Source organism: Pongo pygmaeus, chromosome 21 (genome assembly GCF_028885625.2).
Source record: "Pongo pygmaeus isolate AG05252 chromosome 21, NHGRI_mPonPyg2-v2.0_pri, whole genome shotgun sequence".
Taxonomy (NCBI): domain Eukaryota; kingdom Metazoa; phylum Chordata; class Mammalia; order Primates; family Hominidae; genus Pongo; species Pongo pygmaeus.
The window spans coordinates 59,844,966-59,858,825 of NC_072394.2; the positions used below are offsets into that span (position 1 = coordinate 59,844,966).

General features: G+C 52.4%; 1 protein-coding gene across 1 annotated transcript in view; it reads right to left on the reverse strand.

Annotated features, from left to right (window-relative positions):
• Positions 1–631: 631 nt before the first annotated feature.
• The window catches only part of BMP7 (bone morphogenetic protein 7), a 97,163-nt gene continuing 83,934 nt past the window's right edge, over positions 632–13,860 (reverse strand). The window contains exons 5-7 of the mRNA XM_054468135.2: positions 5,107–5,183; positions 3,342–3,452; positions 632–1,248 (exon numbers count right to left, since the gene is read on the reverse strand). Of these exons, the coding sequence (XP_054324110.1) occupies positions 1,099–1,248; positions 3,342–3,452; positions 5,107–5,183 (338 nt within the window). The 3' untranslated portion in view covers positions 632–1,098. The remainder of the gene's footprint in view (positions 1,249–3,341; positions 3,453–5,106; positions 5,184–13,860) is intronic.

A 13,860-nucleotide genomic window follows, 5' to 3' on the forward strand; every position in this document is an offset into this window, starting at 1 on the left:
ATTCTCCTGCCTCAGCCTCCAGAGTAGCTGGGATTACAGGTGCGTGCCACCATGCCCGGCTAATTTTTGTATTTTTAGTAGAGATGGGGTTTCACCATGTTGGCCAGGCTGGTCTCGAACTCCTGACCTCAAGTGATCCGCCCACCTCAGCCTCCCAAAGTGCTGGGATTACAGGTGGGAGCTACCGTGCCCGGCCCATTGGTGCTTCTTAACAACAGGGTTGAGTTGCAAGTTCCATCCTACTTGCTGTCCTTGTCCCCTCTGCAATTTCACATGGATTTACTACCACTGGGGCAAGCTGAAAAGCCAATCCAAGTGTCTGCGGGTATTTCACACACCTAGTTTCATTTCTGCCGCTGCAAATCCAGCTGAACAACAGAACATATTTTTCCTCCAAAGATCAACACACCGCCCTCCTCCGAGCAGACATTTGCTCTTTCCCCTCCCACTAGATCTTGGATTTGGGCAAACCTCGGTAAACACTGGGCCTCTGCAAGCCTCAGAATGAAAACTGTAGGGAATGGAGAGGGACCTCCCCGCCCTCCACTTGACACAGCTTCTGTTTACGCATCAGGATAAACCGAGAAATGGGGATAAATTGTTTAGGAAAATATATCTGTAACGTCCTAACCATTTTCATTCATTCGTTTTATTGTGACATTTATTACAGGAACTTCCGGGTCAATTTTCCTTTCGCATAGACACCAATGTGCCCACCCCTTGCCACGCCCCCTTCCTCCCACGGCTGGGTGGTCTGGCTGGCGGGGGCGCTCATAATTACCTCTGGAAACGAGTCCGTGCATGGCTGAGACTTCCCAGCCAATGACCTGGCCCGACCATTTTTCTTTATGCGTGTTTTTTTTTCCTGCTAGGTTTTGCCTGCACAGCTTGTAGGATCTTGTTCATTGGATGCTGCCACTGAAAAACTGATCAAAAGCCATATGCTGCTCATGTTTCCTAATACTCTTACACCTTTAAAGTTGGGGATACGGAGGGGAAGGTCTCACAAAAGGCAGTTGGTCTGCTGGTTCCTGGCCAAGGCGAGCAATGGAGGATCCAGAAAAACTTGGCCCCAAAGGGTCTGAATTCTCGGAGGGGCTAGTGGCAGCCACAGGCCCGGACCACCATGTTTCTGTATTTCTTCAGGATGACGTTGGAGCTGTCATCAAAGTAGAGGACAGAGATGGCATTGAGCTGTGTGGGCGCACAGCAGGGCTTGGGCACCGTTTCCGGGTTGATGAAGTGGACCTGAAACACACACCAAAACATGGGTAGTGGTGAGAAGCGGTGAGTCCTTCTAACTGGCCTCCACGTTTCTATAAAGAAACGTCCTGTCTGGGCATAATGAATGACTGCAGGTGACACTCCCCAAGCCAAGCACTCCCTGTTCTAAGCACTTTACATGGACAACTCAGTTCTGGGATTATCCCTGTTTTGCAGACAAGGGAACCAAAGCATAGAGGTCTTCACACTATACAGTGGGGAAGGAAGGGGCCAGATCCAACATTCAGGACCAGGTAATTCTCTGTTGGGGAACTGCCCTGTGCACTGTAGAATGCTGAATGGTGTCCCTGACTTGGACCCACTAGAAGTGCTCCATCTGGCTCATGGACTTCTCTGCACCTTACAGAGGATGTGGGACAGGGACACACAGACTCAAACGCCTATGAGTGCCACATGAGTGCCACTGATGAGCAAAGCAGACCGAGGTAAGACAATAGGGAATAGTGGGGACTAAGGCAAACTAAGGGAAGAGGCCGCCACTCAACCTAAGTTGACGGCAGCCAACCAAGATCAGTGTTAGCAGATCTGCCACGTGTTCAAGACAGGCCAGAGATTCCACTGTCCTGTTGTTTTTAATGTGAAACTTCTGGGTTTCCAGCAACTGTAGGTGCCAGGCAAGAGCATCAGTGACTGGCACTCTGTTCACAGCCTCCAGGCTGTGACCGCTGACATAGGCCAGCATGCTTTTTACACAGTTTATGATGGACAATTTCAAACTCTTACACATTCATACCCTTCCCCACCTGCTCCACCTTGAACGATTTTAAAGCAAATTCCAGCCATCAGCTCATTTCCTCTGGAAGCATTTCATCAGGACTCTCTAGAAGACAGTTGCCCCCTTTTAAACATGACCACAATTGCATCATTTCACAACCCCTGGAGAATTCACTTTGATCCTGCAGATGTCTGGTGAAATACTGATGGAAGTAGGTGCACACAGGGCGATGGCGCTCCTGTTCCATGGGCTATGAAGGCAGGGGTTGGAGAAGGATAGAGATGTGTCCCCTGGCAGCCGGGGAGACATGCCTGGCACCTTCCAGGGGATACCGGCACAGCACAGCTCATCCAGGCCAGGGAACAGGTTGGGGGAGGACTCTTCTGTTTCCAGCCTAAGGACCTTCAATCCCAAGTAGGGCTTTGGAGTTTACAATTGAGGAGGGGAGCGAGGGCTTTGGAAAACCAATGCTTAAAAAAACAAACAAAGAAACAAAAACCGCTGCCCTCAAAGAACAGAACCAAATGAAAGGGATAGATGAGATTTTTCTCCAGGACTTAACACACAGGACAGGGACAAGAAACGAAGGAGGCAGATTACTAAATGAAAGGAGGGAGTAGTCCCAGTAGTGAGCTCTCTGTCACTAGAAGCATTCAAGGCAGGGTGGATGATCAGTTGGCAGGAAAGGTTCAGATGATGTCCATGGCAGGAAGCTACATAACCAAGGTCCTTGAACCTTGGATTCTAAGCAAAAGAACAAAATCCCTATCGTTCTTATCAGTATGGTTGCTGTTGGCAGAGCAGGGATGACACCTACTGAGTGTCGCCACGTGCTGGGCACGTTAATCTCATTATCACATGGAATCTTCTTGGTGACCCCACTGAAATTTAACTTGAAATGGCCCCAGGGGTCCCCACTCATCTCTCCACCCCATTATCCTGCTGGCCCGCTTCTGATCACTCTGCCCCTTACTGAAATTTCTCATCTGTTTACCTATTCCCTCTACTGGAAAAGGAAACAGGGCCCAGTGCTCTTAGGCACAGTAACCAGCACCCACAATACTACAAGCATCCTCAAAGGAGCCCATACAACTTTTAGTTACTTTAAAAATTAGGAGAAATAAATGAACTTCAGGGTCGAAGATTATACTCCTCTTTATACCAAACCAGTCATAAAGTACAATTTTTGATTTTTTTTTTAATGGGGCAAGGGGCCCCTGGAAGTCATGACATGGCAATGGGCTGACATCTACTCAGGCCCCAGCTAGGAGGCAGCAGGATCTGGTGGCCCCGCAGCCTGCCCGGCCCAGGTGACCACACCCCAAGATGACGTGACACCCACCAGCGTCTGCACGATGGCGTGGTTGGTGGCGTTCATGTAGGAGTTCAGAGGGAAGGCACACTCCCCCTCACAGTAGTAGGCGGCGTAGCCTTCAGGCGCGATGATCCAGTCCTGAGGAGGAGAAGAGAGTGTGGGAAACCATGCAGAAGGCCTGAGCCACAGCATCCCAACCCCCATGCTGGCCAGAAGCCACCACGCCAGGCTCACGACCCAAGGTTGAAGGTTCAGACCATGCCTTCTGAGCAGCAGGGGGCCCAGCAGGGGCAGGAAACGTGGGTGGCCTCTCATGGTCCCAAAATAATGGAAAGGAGGACCACTCTATAGTCTTGGCCTATAGTCCAAGCTACTTAGGACACTGAGTGGGAAGACGGCTCAAAGCTGCAGTGAGCTATGATCACACCACAGCACCCCAGCCTGGGTGACAGAGCAAGACCCCATTTCTAAAAAAACATAAAATAAAAATGAAGGAAAGCCCCACGGGGCTTGGCTGATCCTAAAATGGACATCCGTGGCTGTGTCTTCTGGACAGAACGCGGCACAGGAAGGAGCCTCCAGTGTGAGGCAATCATCAGCTCTATTCCCACTAGGTGGTCACACACTGGCAGTTCACCTTAAACAAACCTCCATGCCTCGGTGTGCCCACCTGCCAGAGAGGCTAATAACTCATAATGGCATCACCCATGCTGGCTCCAGGTGAGAATTCAGTGACAGTGTAGATAGGTATGTACACTGGTCAGTAAGGGATCCATGTATCATCCTTGCCTCTATGGTCTGGGTGGCACAGAAATGTTGCCCAATAATCAATATACTCCTCAGTGATGCTTAAGCACATGGAATCTTCCAGCAGAGGCCCCTGGAGTTTGGGTTCTGTCCCAGCAGCAGGTGGATATGGTCATCAGTCCTGAGGGCAGGCTCACAGGAAGGCTCAGAACTGGCTGTGCGCATGTACGCCCTGAGTGTGTCTGGGCATAATCCCCAGGGAAGATTCTGGACTCTCCCACTGAACTACAAGCTCCCTGAGGGTAGAATAACACCAGTTGCCCTGATGACCTCATGACAATACCCTCTCCAGGGATATCTGAGCCCCACAGGGCAGACACATTGCAGTGTTCATCGCTGCATCTCCAATCCAGTACCTAGAACAGGGCCCAGAACGCTGCAGATGCTGCACGACTGCTGAATGAGAATCACACCAGAGCTCACGGCAGGTGGATCACATGACCCTCACTCTTCTCCTAGGATTCATCCCCTGCCTTTTGCCTCACTCCATGCGAATGGCTCCAGAGGGGGCAGCCATGTGCCAGTAACATGACCCCACCCCTAACACAGTTGACTGGTTCAGGAACAAGCGCCTGAACCAAGCTGGGCAGATCCGTCCCTCCCGTGGGAATGGGAATGGGGTAAGTGAAGACAGAGGGCAGAGGGGGAGATGGCTCCCCAGGTATCTACATTCAAACACACGGCCCGGCATCATCTTGAGAAGCAGCCAGCCAAGGGATGGGAATGAGGTGCATGCAGAGAATGGGGTTCAGAGTCCAAAGTGTTTGGGTTCCTGGTTCGAGTTCAAGTCTCAACCACATTTCTGCTCTTGGATTTCATGAGGCCTCCCTGTATCCTTAGCCCAAGTCCCCTTCCCTAGTGAGGCCACGTGATACCGGAGTCTTAACTGGCAGAGATGAGAAACAGGACCAAGCACAGACCCGCTGCCTCGTGGGAGCTCACGCCAGAGGCCCCACGCCCAAGACAGACCCAGCCAGCCCCTTACCTGCCAGCCCAGGTCTCGGAAGCTGACATACAGCTCGTGCTTCTTACAGGCCTGCCTCTGGTCGCTGCTGCTGTTCTCTGCGTTGACAAGGAAGTGAAGAAGCAGAGCCCAGTGAGGAAAACACACACACACACGTCAAAGTTCCCTCCATCTTAGGCAGTGATGTGAACAGCAACGAAGCACAAATGGCTGGGGGGTAAATTTCCTGATTCAAAAGCCAGTTCAAGGGTCTAGCTGCCTTAAAACTCATTTCTACCCCCAGCAAAGGCCCTACTAAGGGAGGTGCCAATGCCCCCATTCCTCTCTCACACAGTCTTATCCCACAATACTTTCTGGAACCTTCTGCAGACACTGGTTTCTTTTATACACGTGTGTTGTTTAAATGCTGACATCTGCCTGGATTCCATAAGGGAATCAAACCCCATCCACCTCACACAAGGCCACTGCAGGGGCCCTGCTCAAAGAGATCTGCTTATGAACAACCTCAACTTGTGAGGCCCCAACACACTCATCCCTCTGCAGGGGCAAGAGGATGCGGGACAGGGCCTGGGACAAGCACCCATCACCACCACCAGCAAGAAGAAATGAGACAGCAGAGAGTCAAAACCTGATGACCTTTCAAAAAAAACACTCCCAAGGTTTCTTTGAGTAGTGAAAATTATACACTGGGGTTTTCCAGAACTATGTAAGTTTGTAAGCATTTGGGTCAGGGCCTGAGCACTTGTAAACATTGCAGAAGTTTCTGTCTGTCTGTCTGTCTCTCTCTCACACACACTGCAACCTTCCTTCCACCCCACAACAGAGGGATTGCTTTTTTCTTAGTCATGACCTGTCTTTCCTCCACCTACAACTTCCCAGGGGCTCTCTGTCATACTCAGAGCAGGGCCCAGGCTGTGCCTGTGGCCCACAGGGCCGGGCGTGCTCTGACAACTGATTGACCAAACACCAAGCTCACTCCCACCGCAGGGCCCTTGCATGTGCCGTTTCCTCCACCTGCAATGCCCCTTCCTGCAATCTTTGTTGTGTCTGGCTCAAGCCTCAGTTCCAATGTCACCTCCTCAAAGAGGCTTTGTAAAGTCACTATTAGATCCCCAAAGCTAAGCTCATCAGTGCACATCGTGTCCAGGAGTCAAGAAGTGGTTCGGGAAGGGCAAGTGACCCAACACAAACTAAAAGACATGGGGACTTCTGGAAAAAGTTTCCACGTTCCTAAGAAAGACCCATGGAGAGACATTCATTCTCTTCCTCCTACTGCCCAGGAGCAAAAAATAATGAAGCCCCCCTTGGCTGCCCCCATGGCCAACTATAGCTGCGGCCTTGAGAGGAAGCAGCACTGAAGATGGTGGGGTGGGGCAGAAGGAGCTGGGGCTCAGAGGACACTGTTGAGCTCCTGGATCAACCAACCCTAATGTCCACCCAACCTTGGCTCTGCGGGCTGATGAATTTTCTACTGGTTGAAGCGCATTTGACTTGGGTTTCTGATATCTGCAGCCAACCCTCAACCCACCCCAGCTGGCCGCCCTGTGAAGGCTCATCCCACATAGAAAATGGCAGTCCGCTTGAGCCCAGGTGTCACCCTTAGAGGTGTAGACCCTGGAGCACAGTCAGCCTCTGAGTGGAGTATAACTCGTGAGTCAAGACCAGGTCCTGGGGACTGCTCCAGCTCTGGAGTCAAACCCCAGCTCTCCTAGATCTTGGACTCCTGGTTTGCAAAATGAAGAGAGCTCCTATACCTCCTGGGGTAGCCTTGAGTGTTCATGGCAGTTTCATATTTTATTCTTCTTCTTCTAGCCCACTTGTTAGGGAAATTTGAAACTACGCACATTCTCCATTCACACACACACACCTGTTAACTGTTTGAATGCATGGCTCTTTCCTCCACACCCACTACATGCCATTAGGGTATATGTCAAAGAGTGGAACACCACTTAATTTTTGGCTTTTCTCTGATTCATGAGAATTCTACCTGCATGGCTTCTAGGATGATGAGAAATGGTAAGATAAGGACATCGCTGAACTCCCTTCCCTGAGCCTTACTTTCTTCATGTGTAAAATGGGTGGGACAGGAGTGGTGCAGTAAGCTAGCCTCCCATGGACCATACACTGCAAATTAGGACACCTCCTCAGACACAGACTGGACATTCTGTTGGTCCTAGAAACCTTCAGTGTGCCTTAGCTACCCCATGGCTGAGAACAATTCTGGAATGAAATGGGCTGGAGGCAGTGAGCCAAGAGTGGAAAGCAGAAAGAAGGAGAAAGAAGAGGGTTGAGGAGGAAGGATGCAGGAGAGGGGAGAATAGCATGGAGAGCACAGAAGGAGTCAGGAACCGGCCTCCAAGGCTCAGGCCGAGACAGGAGCATCATGCTCCCTGCTGGGGACTGAAAAGCAGGCGGCTTTGGTTTTCATCAGCAATTTTTTTTTTTTTTTTGAGACAGAGTCTTGCTCTGTTGCCCAGGCTGGAGTACAGTGGTACAATCTTGGCTCACTGCAACCTCTGCCTCCTGAGTTCAAGCGATTCTCCTGCCTCAGCCTCCTGAGTAGCTGGGACTATAGGCACTCATCACTATGCCCAGCTAATTTTTGTATTTTTAGTAGAGACGGGGTTTCACCATGTTGGCCAGGCTGGTCACAAACTCCTGACCTCAGGTGATCCACCCACCTTGGCCTCCCAAAATGCCATTTTTGAATATATCTATTTATACGGATATAAAATTTATCTATAGTTCAGAAAAGCAATGTGGAAACATATGCACACCAATAAGGAAATTACATTTAATTGATTATAACTGAATCACATGTGTGTTTAGACCTGGTCCTGAGGAGACACTCGAGACTCTCTGTGAAGCGAACTCGGTGAAGGCCGGGGCGGGGCCGGTGGGCTCCAGGCTGTGGGGCAGGAGCGCTTGCCCCTGGGTGCCCTGCCCTCGCGGCCTGCATGCCTTGTGGAGTCACTCATTCATTCAGCCATTGCTAGGGGCTGCTTCCTGGTGTGCAGGCATGAGATGAGTCCCAGGTGTAAGACAGCAAAGCCCTGCCACTCAGGGGCTTTTCCAGAACGAGAGGCGGGTCATAGATAAGTGAGTGCACATGACTTACATGGAGATGAGAGCTACAGAGGAAAACAAGGCAGGAGAAGCTGGAGTGAGTGGGCATGCTGCCGGGGGTACCAGCAGGCGCTCTTCTGAGGAGGTGACATGTGGGTAAGAACCAAAAGGAAGTGAGATGGGGGGGGGGAGGAATCCAAGGGTGAGGCATTCTTAAATGAGGATGCTGAGCAGTGGGGACGAGGCGCCCTCCATGCCTGAGGCCGCTGGAGTAGCATCGGACAGAGGATCAGAGGCAGGTACTGAGCCCGGCAAGGAATGAGGAAGTTGGGGCCTGGGTCAGCAGACAGCATGGGCGGAGGGAAGATCTGCGCGGCTGGAACCAGCCCCAAGGCTCAATGCTGCAACGGGGTGTTCAGAGTGGATGGAGGCAGCCAGGGGGAGCCCAGAGGCCCCTGGTCCCCACCCTCAGTGGTGGAGTAGCAGGGCTGAGAGAGAGAGAACCAGCTCTGGGGCAGCAGGAACCTCCCCAGGGCCAGGGTGTCCTCAACACGAGAAGGTCAAGGTCAAGAAACCATCAGGGAGGAGCCCAAACAGCTGGACTCTATAGCCTGCCCTCTAGAGCACACGACACCAAGCAGAAACCTAAGATAGCCTTCATGGCTGTGGCATTGCCCAGGGCCACAGGTAGCCATGCCCCTCCACAAGCCTCCTCCCTCTTCCGTATGGGGAGGCAGAAGGCAGGGCAGAGGAGAAGGAACATCCCCTCAGCTCAGGGATGTGTCGGGTGAAGCTGCTAGCTCGAGCCAGGGACATTGCTGACTCCGTGGTGTCTGGAGTCAAGGAGGATTCTGAAGCTGTGTTCAGGCTCCGTCAGAAGGAAGTCCCATGATCTATTAGCAATGTCCGTCATGAGCACAGGAGAGGCCATGATCTATTAGCAATGTCTGTCATGAGCACAGGAGAGGCCATGATCTATTAGCAATGTCTGTCATGAGCACAGGAGAGGCCATGATCTATTAGCAATGTCTGTCATGAGCACAGGAGAGGCCATGATCTATTAGCAATGTCTGTCATGAGCACAGGAGAGGCCATGATCTATTAGCAATGTCTGTCATGAGCACAGGAGGGGCAAGGAGTGGCCTGAGTGCTACTTTCCCCAACCCTGTCTTAAAGCAAAGCCACGACATTTGGCGTAACTTAGTTCAAACCCAAGGCCAAACAGACCAAGGCCGAGCACAGCTCATGAAGCTAGTTGTGGTGTATGAGTGAAGCGTGGGCACTGGCCCTGCCACCAGGGACCCCAGACCCTGCTCTGTGCTTCCAGGGTTCTTTGATCATGGCTGTCCCAGCAGAAAGTGGCCGGAGCTCCTGTGTATCCTTAGGACTTATTAGCAGGAAAGCAAGGAAAGGAAACGAAGGAGAGACTCCCAGCTCCTCTGTCCCTCCAAGCCTGCCCCACCCGCCCCCAAGCAACAGAAAGTGAGCAGGAGACAGCCCGGACGCAAGCACCGGGATTCATCCACCTCCTCAACCCCCTGCCTGGGCCGCAGACAAGTCAGGACTGGTGCTCAGGCTCAGCTCCCGCCCCTAAGGGTCATCTGGCAAAGGCGGCTGCTTACCAGGGAGCTGGGTCCAAACGTGGGTGGGGAGAAGGAAGTGCAGGGACCCAGTTTCTCAACCCCAAACCGCACCATCTGAAGAGCACGTGAAGCCCCGGGGTAGGGGGCTGGCGGGCAGGAAAGCGAGCTCCGCGTGGGGTGGCGTGCCGGAGCATGTGCCCCCGCCCCAGCACACACAGGGCTGCTGAGAGATTCAACTTGTGTGGCCCCACGACAGGGCTCCAGCCCAAAACCGGGGGGACGAGCGATTCAAAGGGGCAGGCACACAGGCGTACACACTCACACTCACACTGAAGGACTGTGGCCTAAGCCTAGGGTGGGGTCCAGGCCTCGGTATTTTTATTTTATTATTTTTTTCTTAACTTCCAGGCAGGTTTTAGAAGAACTTCAAACAGGGCCACGAGCGATCCGCGGGAAGGAGGCAGGTTCCCAGCAATGAATTTCTGCCACGGGAAACAGTGAGAGCCCCGTCCTGGGGACTGTGTAAATGGAGACTTGGTGGGGCTTTGATGAGGAGGCGGTGGGGAAAATCAGATTGAATTCTAAGCCAGCGAGGCCTAGTTCCTCACCCCTTCATTATCCAGGTGCACCCGATGGAGCTCCAAGACACGGAAGTCTTTGCCGGATGCAGTTTGCCTGCACTTCCTGCCTGGATGATCTGTAACATCCTCTAAGGAGTCTCCGGGCTCCAAGCACCCCCTGGGCACCCACCCTGTTCCTCACCTTTCTTAGAGCAGCCAGAATGATCTTATCACCTACACCCCACACCATACCCTGAATCTCTGCAAAGACTTCTGAACATGCTTGGCATGAAGTTCAAACTCAAGATGTGGCTCCCAAGAGAATGCCTGACCCACGCACCCTCACTCCCCTCCCCTGCTTCAGCCCCCACAGCCTCCTCCCCACTCCCCAAAGGTGCCAGGAAACCCCACAGCACAGGCCTCTGCCCCTGCAGGTCCCACAGCCCAGAGCATCCTCTCCGGACCAGCCTGGCCTCGTGGGCACCCACTGGGCCCAGAGCTCTCAGCTCTCTCGCCACGAAATCTTGTCTGCAGCCCTCGGGATGGGCTGCATTCCCTAGGCACCACCCTGACTCTGGGCCTGTTACTATGTATGGATGTGAATGGCAACCCCCTCCTTCCTGTCCTAAATTAACACCCCCAAGGGCAGCCTTTGTGTGGGTGTTCGGCATTGAACCCCAGCCTTCAAGAGTCCAGCATAAAAGAGGCTTCAAATACAAATGAAGGAATTCAGTTGGTTTTTGATTTGGGAGATCACAGACCCCTTTGAGAAACCTGGAAAAATGGATCCACTGCCAGAAAAGAAAATACACAGAATCCCTACACACTCTGGGCCACGCAGACCCACTGAGGTCCATCTGGGGGCCCCAGGACACCCAACAGGGGTCAGGAAGCCTTGTCTTTAAAAAGGCCACCAACCCCGCTGACCTGCCTTCTCCCTTGAAAAGTAAAATGAACATAAATTTCAAGCTAGGCTAGGTGAGGAGGAAGAAGCTATTGGCACTAAAGGGTTAATTTGGGGGTGGGGCTGCTGCTGTCCCCTCGCCAGGACCTTTCTCAATAGCCCCCTGCTCCCCTTGGGTGCTTCCTGGGACCAACCGCAGGCCCCGGAGCTGATAAGCAGCTAATAGCTTCCCACATGGTGGCAGGGCAGGTTTGCACCTCAGACCCTTTTCTGCCTTGTGATCAGCCTGGAGCCAAGAAGGCTGCAACTCCTGAGCCGGCTCCCAGATGGTTGTGTCCCAGCTCCTTAGCAGGATGACAGAAGCACTCTGAGGAGGCCGGGGGCAGTAGCTCATGCCTGTAATCTCAGTACTTTGGGAGGCCAAAGCGGAAGGATAGCTTGAGCCCAAGAGCTCGAGACCAGCCTAGGCAATATAGGGAGGCCCCGTCTCTGCAAAAAATAGCCAGGTGTGGTGGCATCCATCTATAGTCCCAGCTACCTGGGAGGCTCAGGCGGGAGGATTGCTTGAGCCCGGGAGGTCAAGGCTGCAGTAAGCCATGCTCACACCACTGCACGCCAGCCTGGGCAATGGCGTGAGACCCTGTCTCTAAAAAAAAAGAAAAGAAAAAGAAAATCACTTTGCCAACAAAGATGTATTCTTTCCTATCGCTGCTTTAACAAATTAACCAAGCAAATTATCAAAACAATACAAACGGATTATAGCTCTGTGGCTCTGAAGTCCAGCACCAGTCTCAGCAGGTAAATGCAACTGGGGGCTCTAGGGGAGGATCCCTTCCTTGCCTTGTGCAGCTTCTCCAGGCCACCCGCATCCCAGGGCTGGTGGCCCCGCTCATCTCCACCCCTCTGTGCTCACGTGGCTCCAACCACAGCTCACAAAGGCTCTCTCCTGTAAGGACTGATGGGACCACCCTGCTACACAGAGCCTGCATATTGGAAGCCCAGCTGATTAGCACCTGTGATTCCAAGGGCAGCCGTAACTCCCCTTTGCCCTGGAGGGTGACACATTCACGGGTTCCAGAGATTAAGACACTGGCATCTTGGAGAGGCTGTTGCCCTGCTCATTGCAAATGGCTTCCCGAAGAGCCAGAGAAACGGCACCCCCAGGCAGCAGCTTCCCTGGCCGGCGGGATGGGATTGGGGATAGGGAGCAAACTGGGCTCCTTGGATCTGGGGGGATGTCACCCCTCCAGTCCACTGGAAAATGGTTTGTTGTGAGGTTCATTGATTTGAAGCTTTGGTTTTAGTCTGGGAGGGGTCCAGATGCATCTTCCGGCAGACTTGACTGACAGTGCATGTGCAGGGGGCGTGAGCCAGGCAAGGGGTGTGGGAGGGCTGCCCACAGACACCCACGGTGCCAGCAGGGCTGCTCCAGGCCAGCCCACCTCCAAAGCTCAAAACCAGAATGCACCTTCTTGGGATCCCAGCACCCCCAGGCCACCAGAGGCTGTCAATGTCGGTTTCCCAATCAGCCTATGGGGAAAGGGATTGCACCCCAGCCGCAGCCCCAGTGCCCGGGACAAAGCCAGGCTCCTGTGGGGCCTCCACAAATGCCTGGTGAATTGTCAGAAAGCACCCAATGGGATTGCTGGGGACATCGAAGTTCATCCAGGCCAGGCAGATGGCCCCGGCAATGCCCAACAGGGAAGAGGGCCTGGGGCAAGGGACAACGCAGACCCCAGGGGCCCAATCCCAGGGCTGCCAGTTACCTACACTGTGCCCTTAGACGAATGACTTACCCTCTTTGAGCCTCAGTTTTCCCCTCTGTGAAGTGGGAGGCCATCTACCTCAGAGCCTCAAGAACCACACAACGTGATGGGCTAAAAGCTGTCTGCTCTAGAGGACCTGCAGAGCGCGACCTCCTGGAAGTCTCCTTCGCACAATGCGTTAACTTTACTTATACTTACTGTTAATGTTTGATTTGCTTGCAATGAAAATATTATCTTTTTTTTAAAACTTATCGTAAATAAACATTTCAAACAAACTGAAAAGTATCGCAAATCATGTATTTTTAAAAAACCTACCACCTAGCCGGGTGCAGTGGCCCATGCCTGTAATCCCAGCACTTTGGGAGGCCAAGGCAGGTGTATCACTTGAGGTCAGGAGTTTGATACCAGCCTGATGGACATGGTGAAACCCCGTCTCTACTAAAAATACAAAAATTCGCTGGACACAGTGGTGCACACCTGTAGTCCCAGCTACTCGGGAGGCTGAGGCTAAAGAATCACTTGAACCTGAGAGGCAGAAGTGGCAGTAAGCCAAGATCGCACCACTGCACTGCAGCCTGGGTGACAGAGTGAGACTTCGTCTCAAAAAAAAAAAAAAAAAAAACAAAGTGTGTATATATATATCAAGTATTAAAGTTTGCCATGAATTTAAAATATTTTTCATTTATGAAATAAAGATACAGCAAACTCTTCTACCTCCCCATTTTTTCCTCCCCCTCCCTTCCATGGGGTAGGCCCCCCGGGGGTCTTCCCATCCATGTTTCAGGGTCTTCCTTCATCTCTGTGTAGCTGCAAGTGCCGCCATTGTTCTGTTCATTTAAATATTTACATGCTTGGCATTGTGTTATACGAATGCTTTGCTACTTGCATTTCTAAGC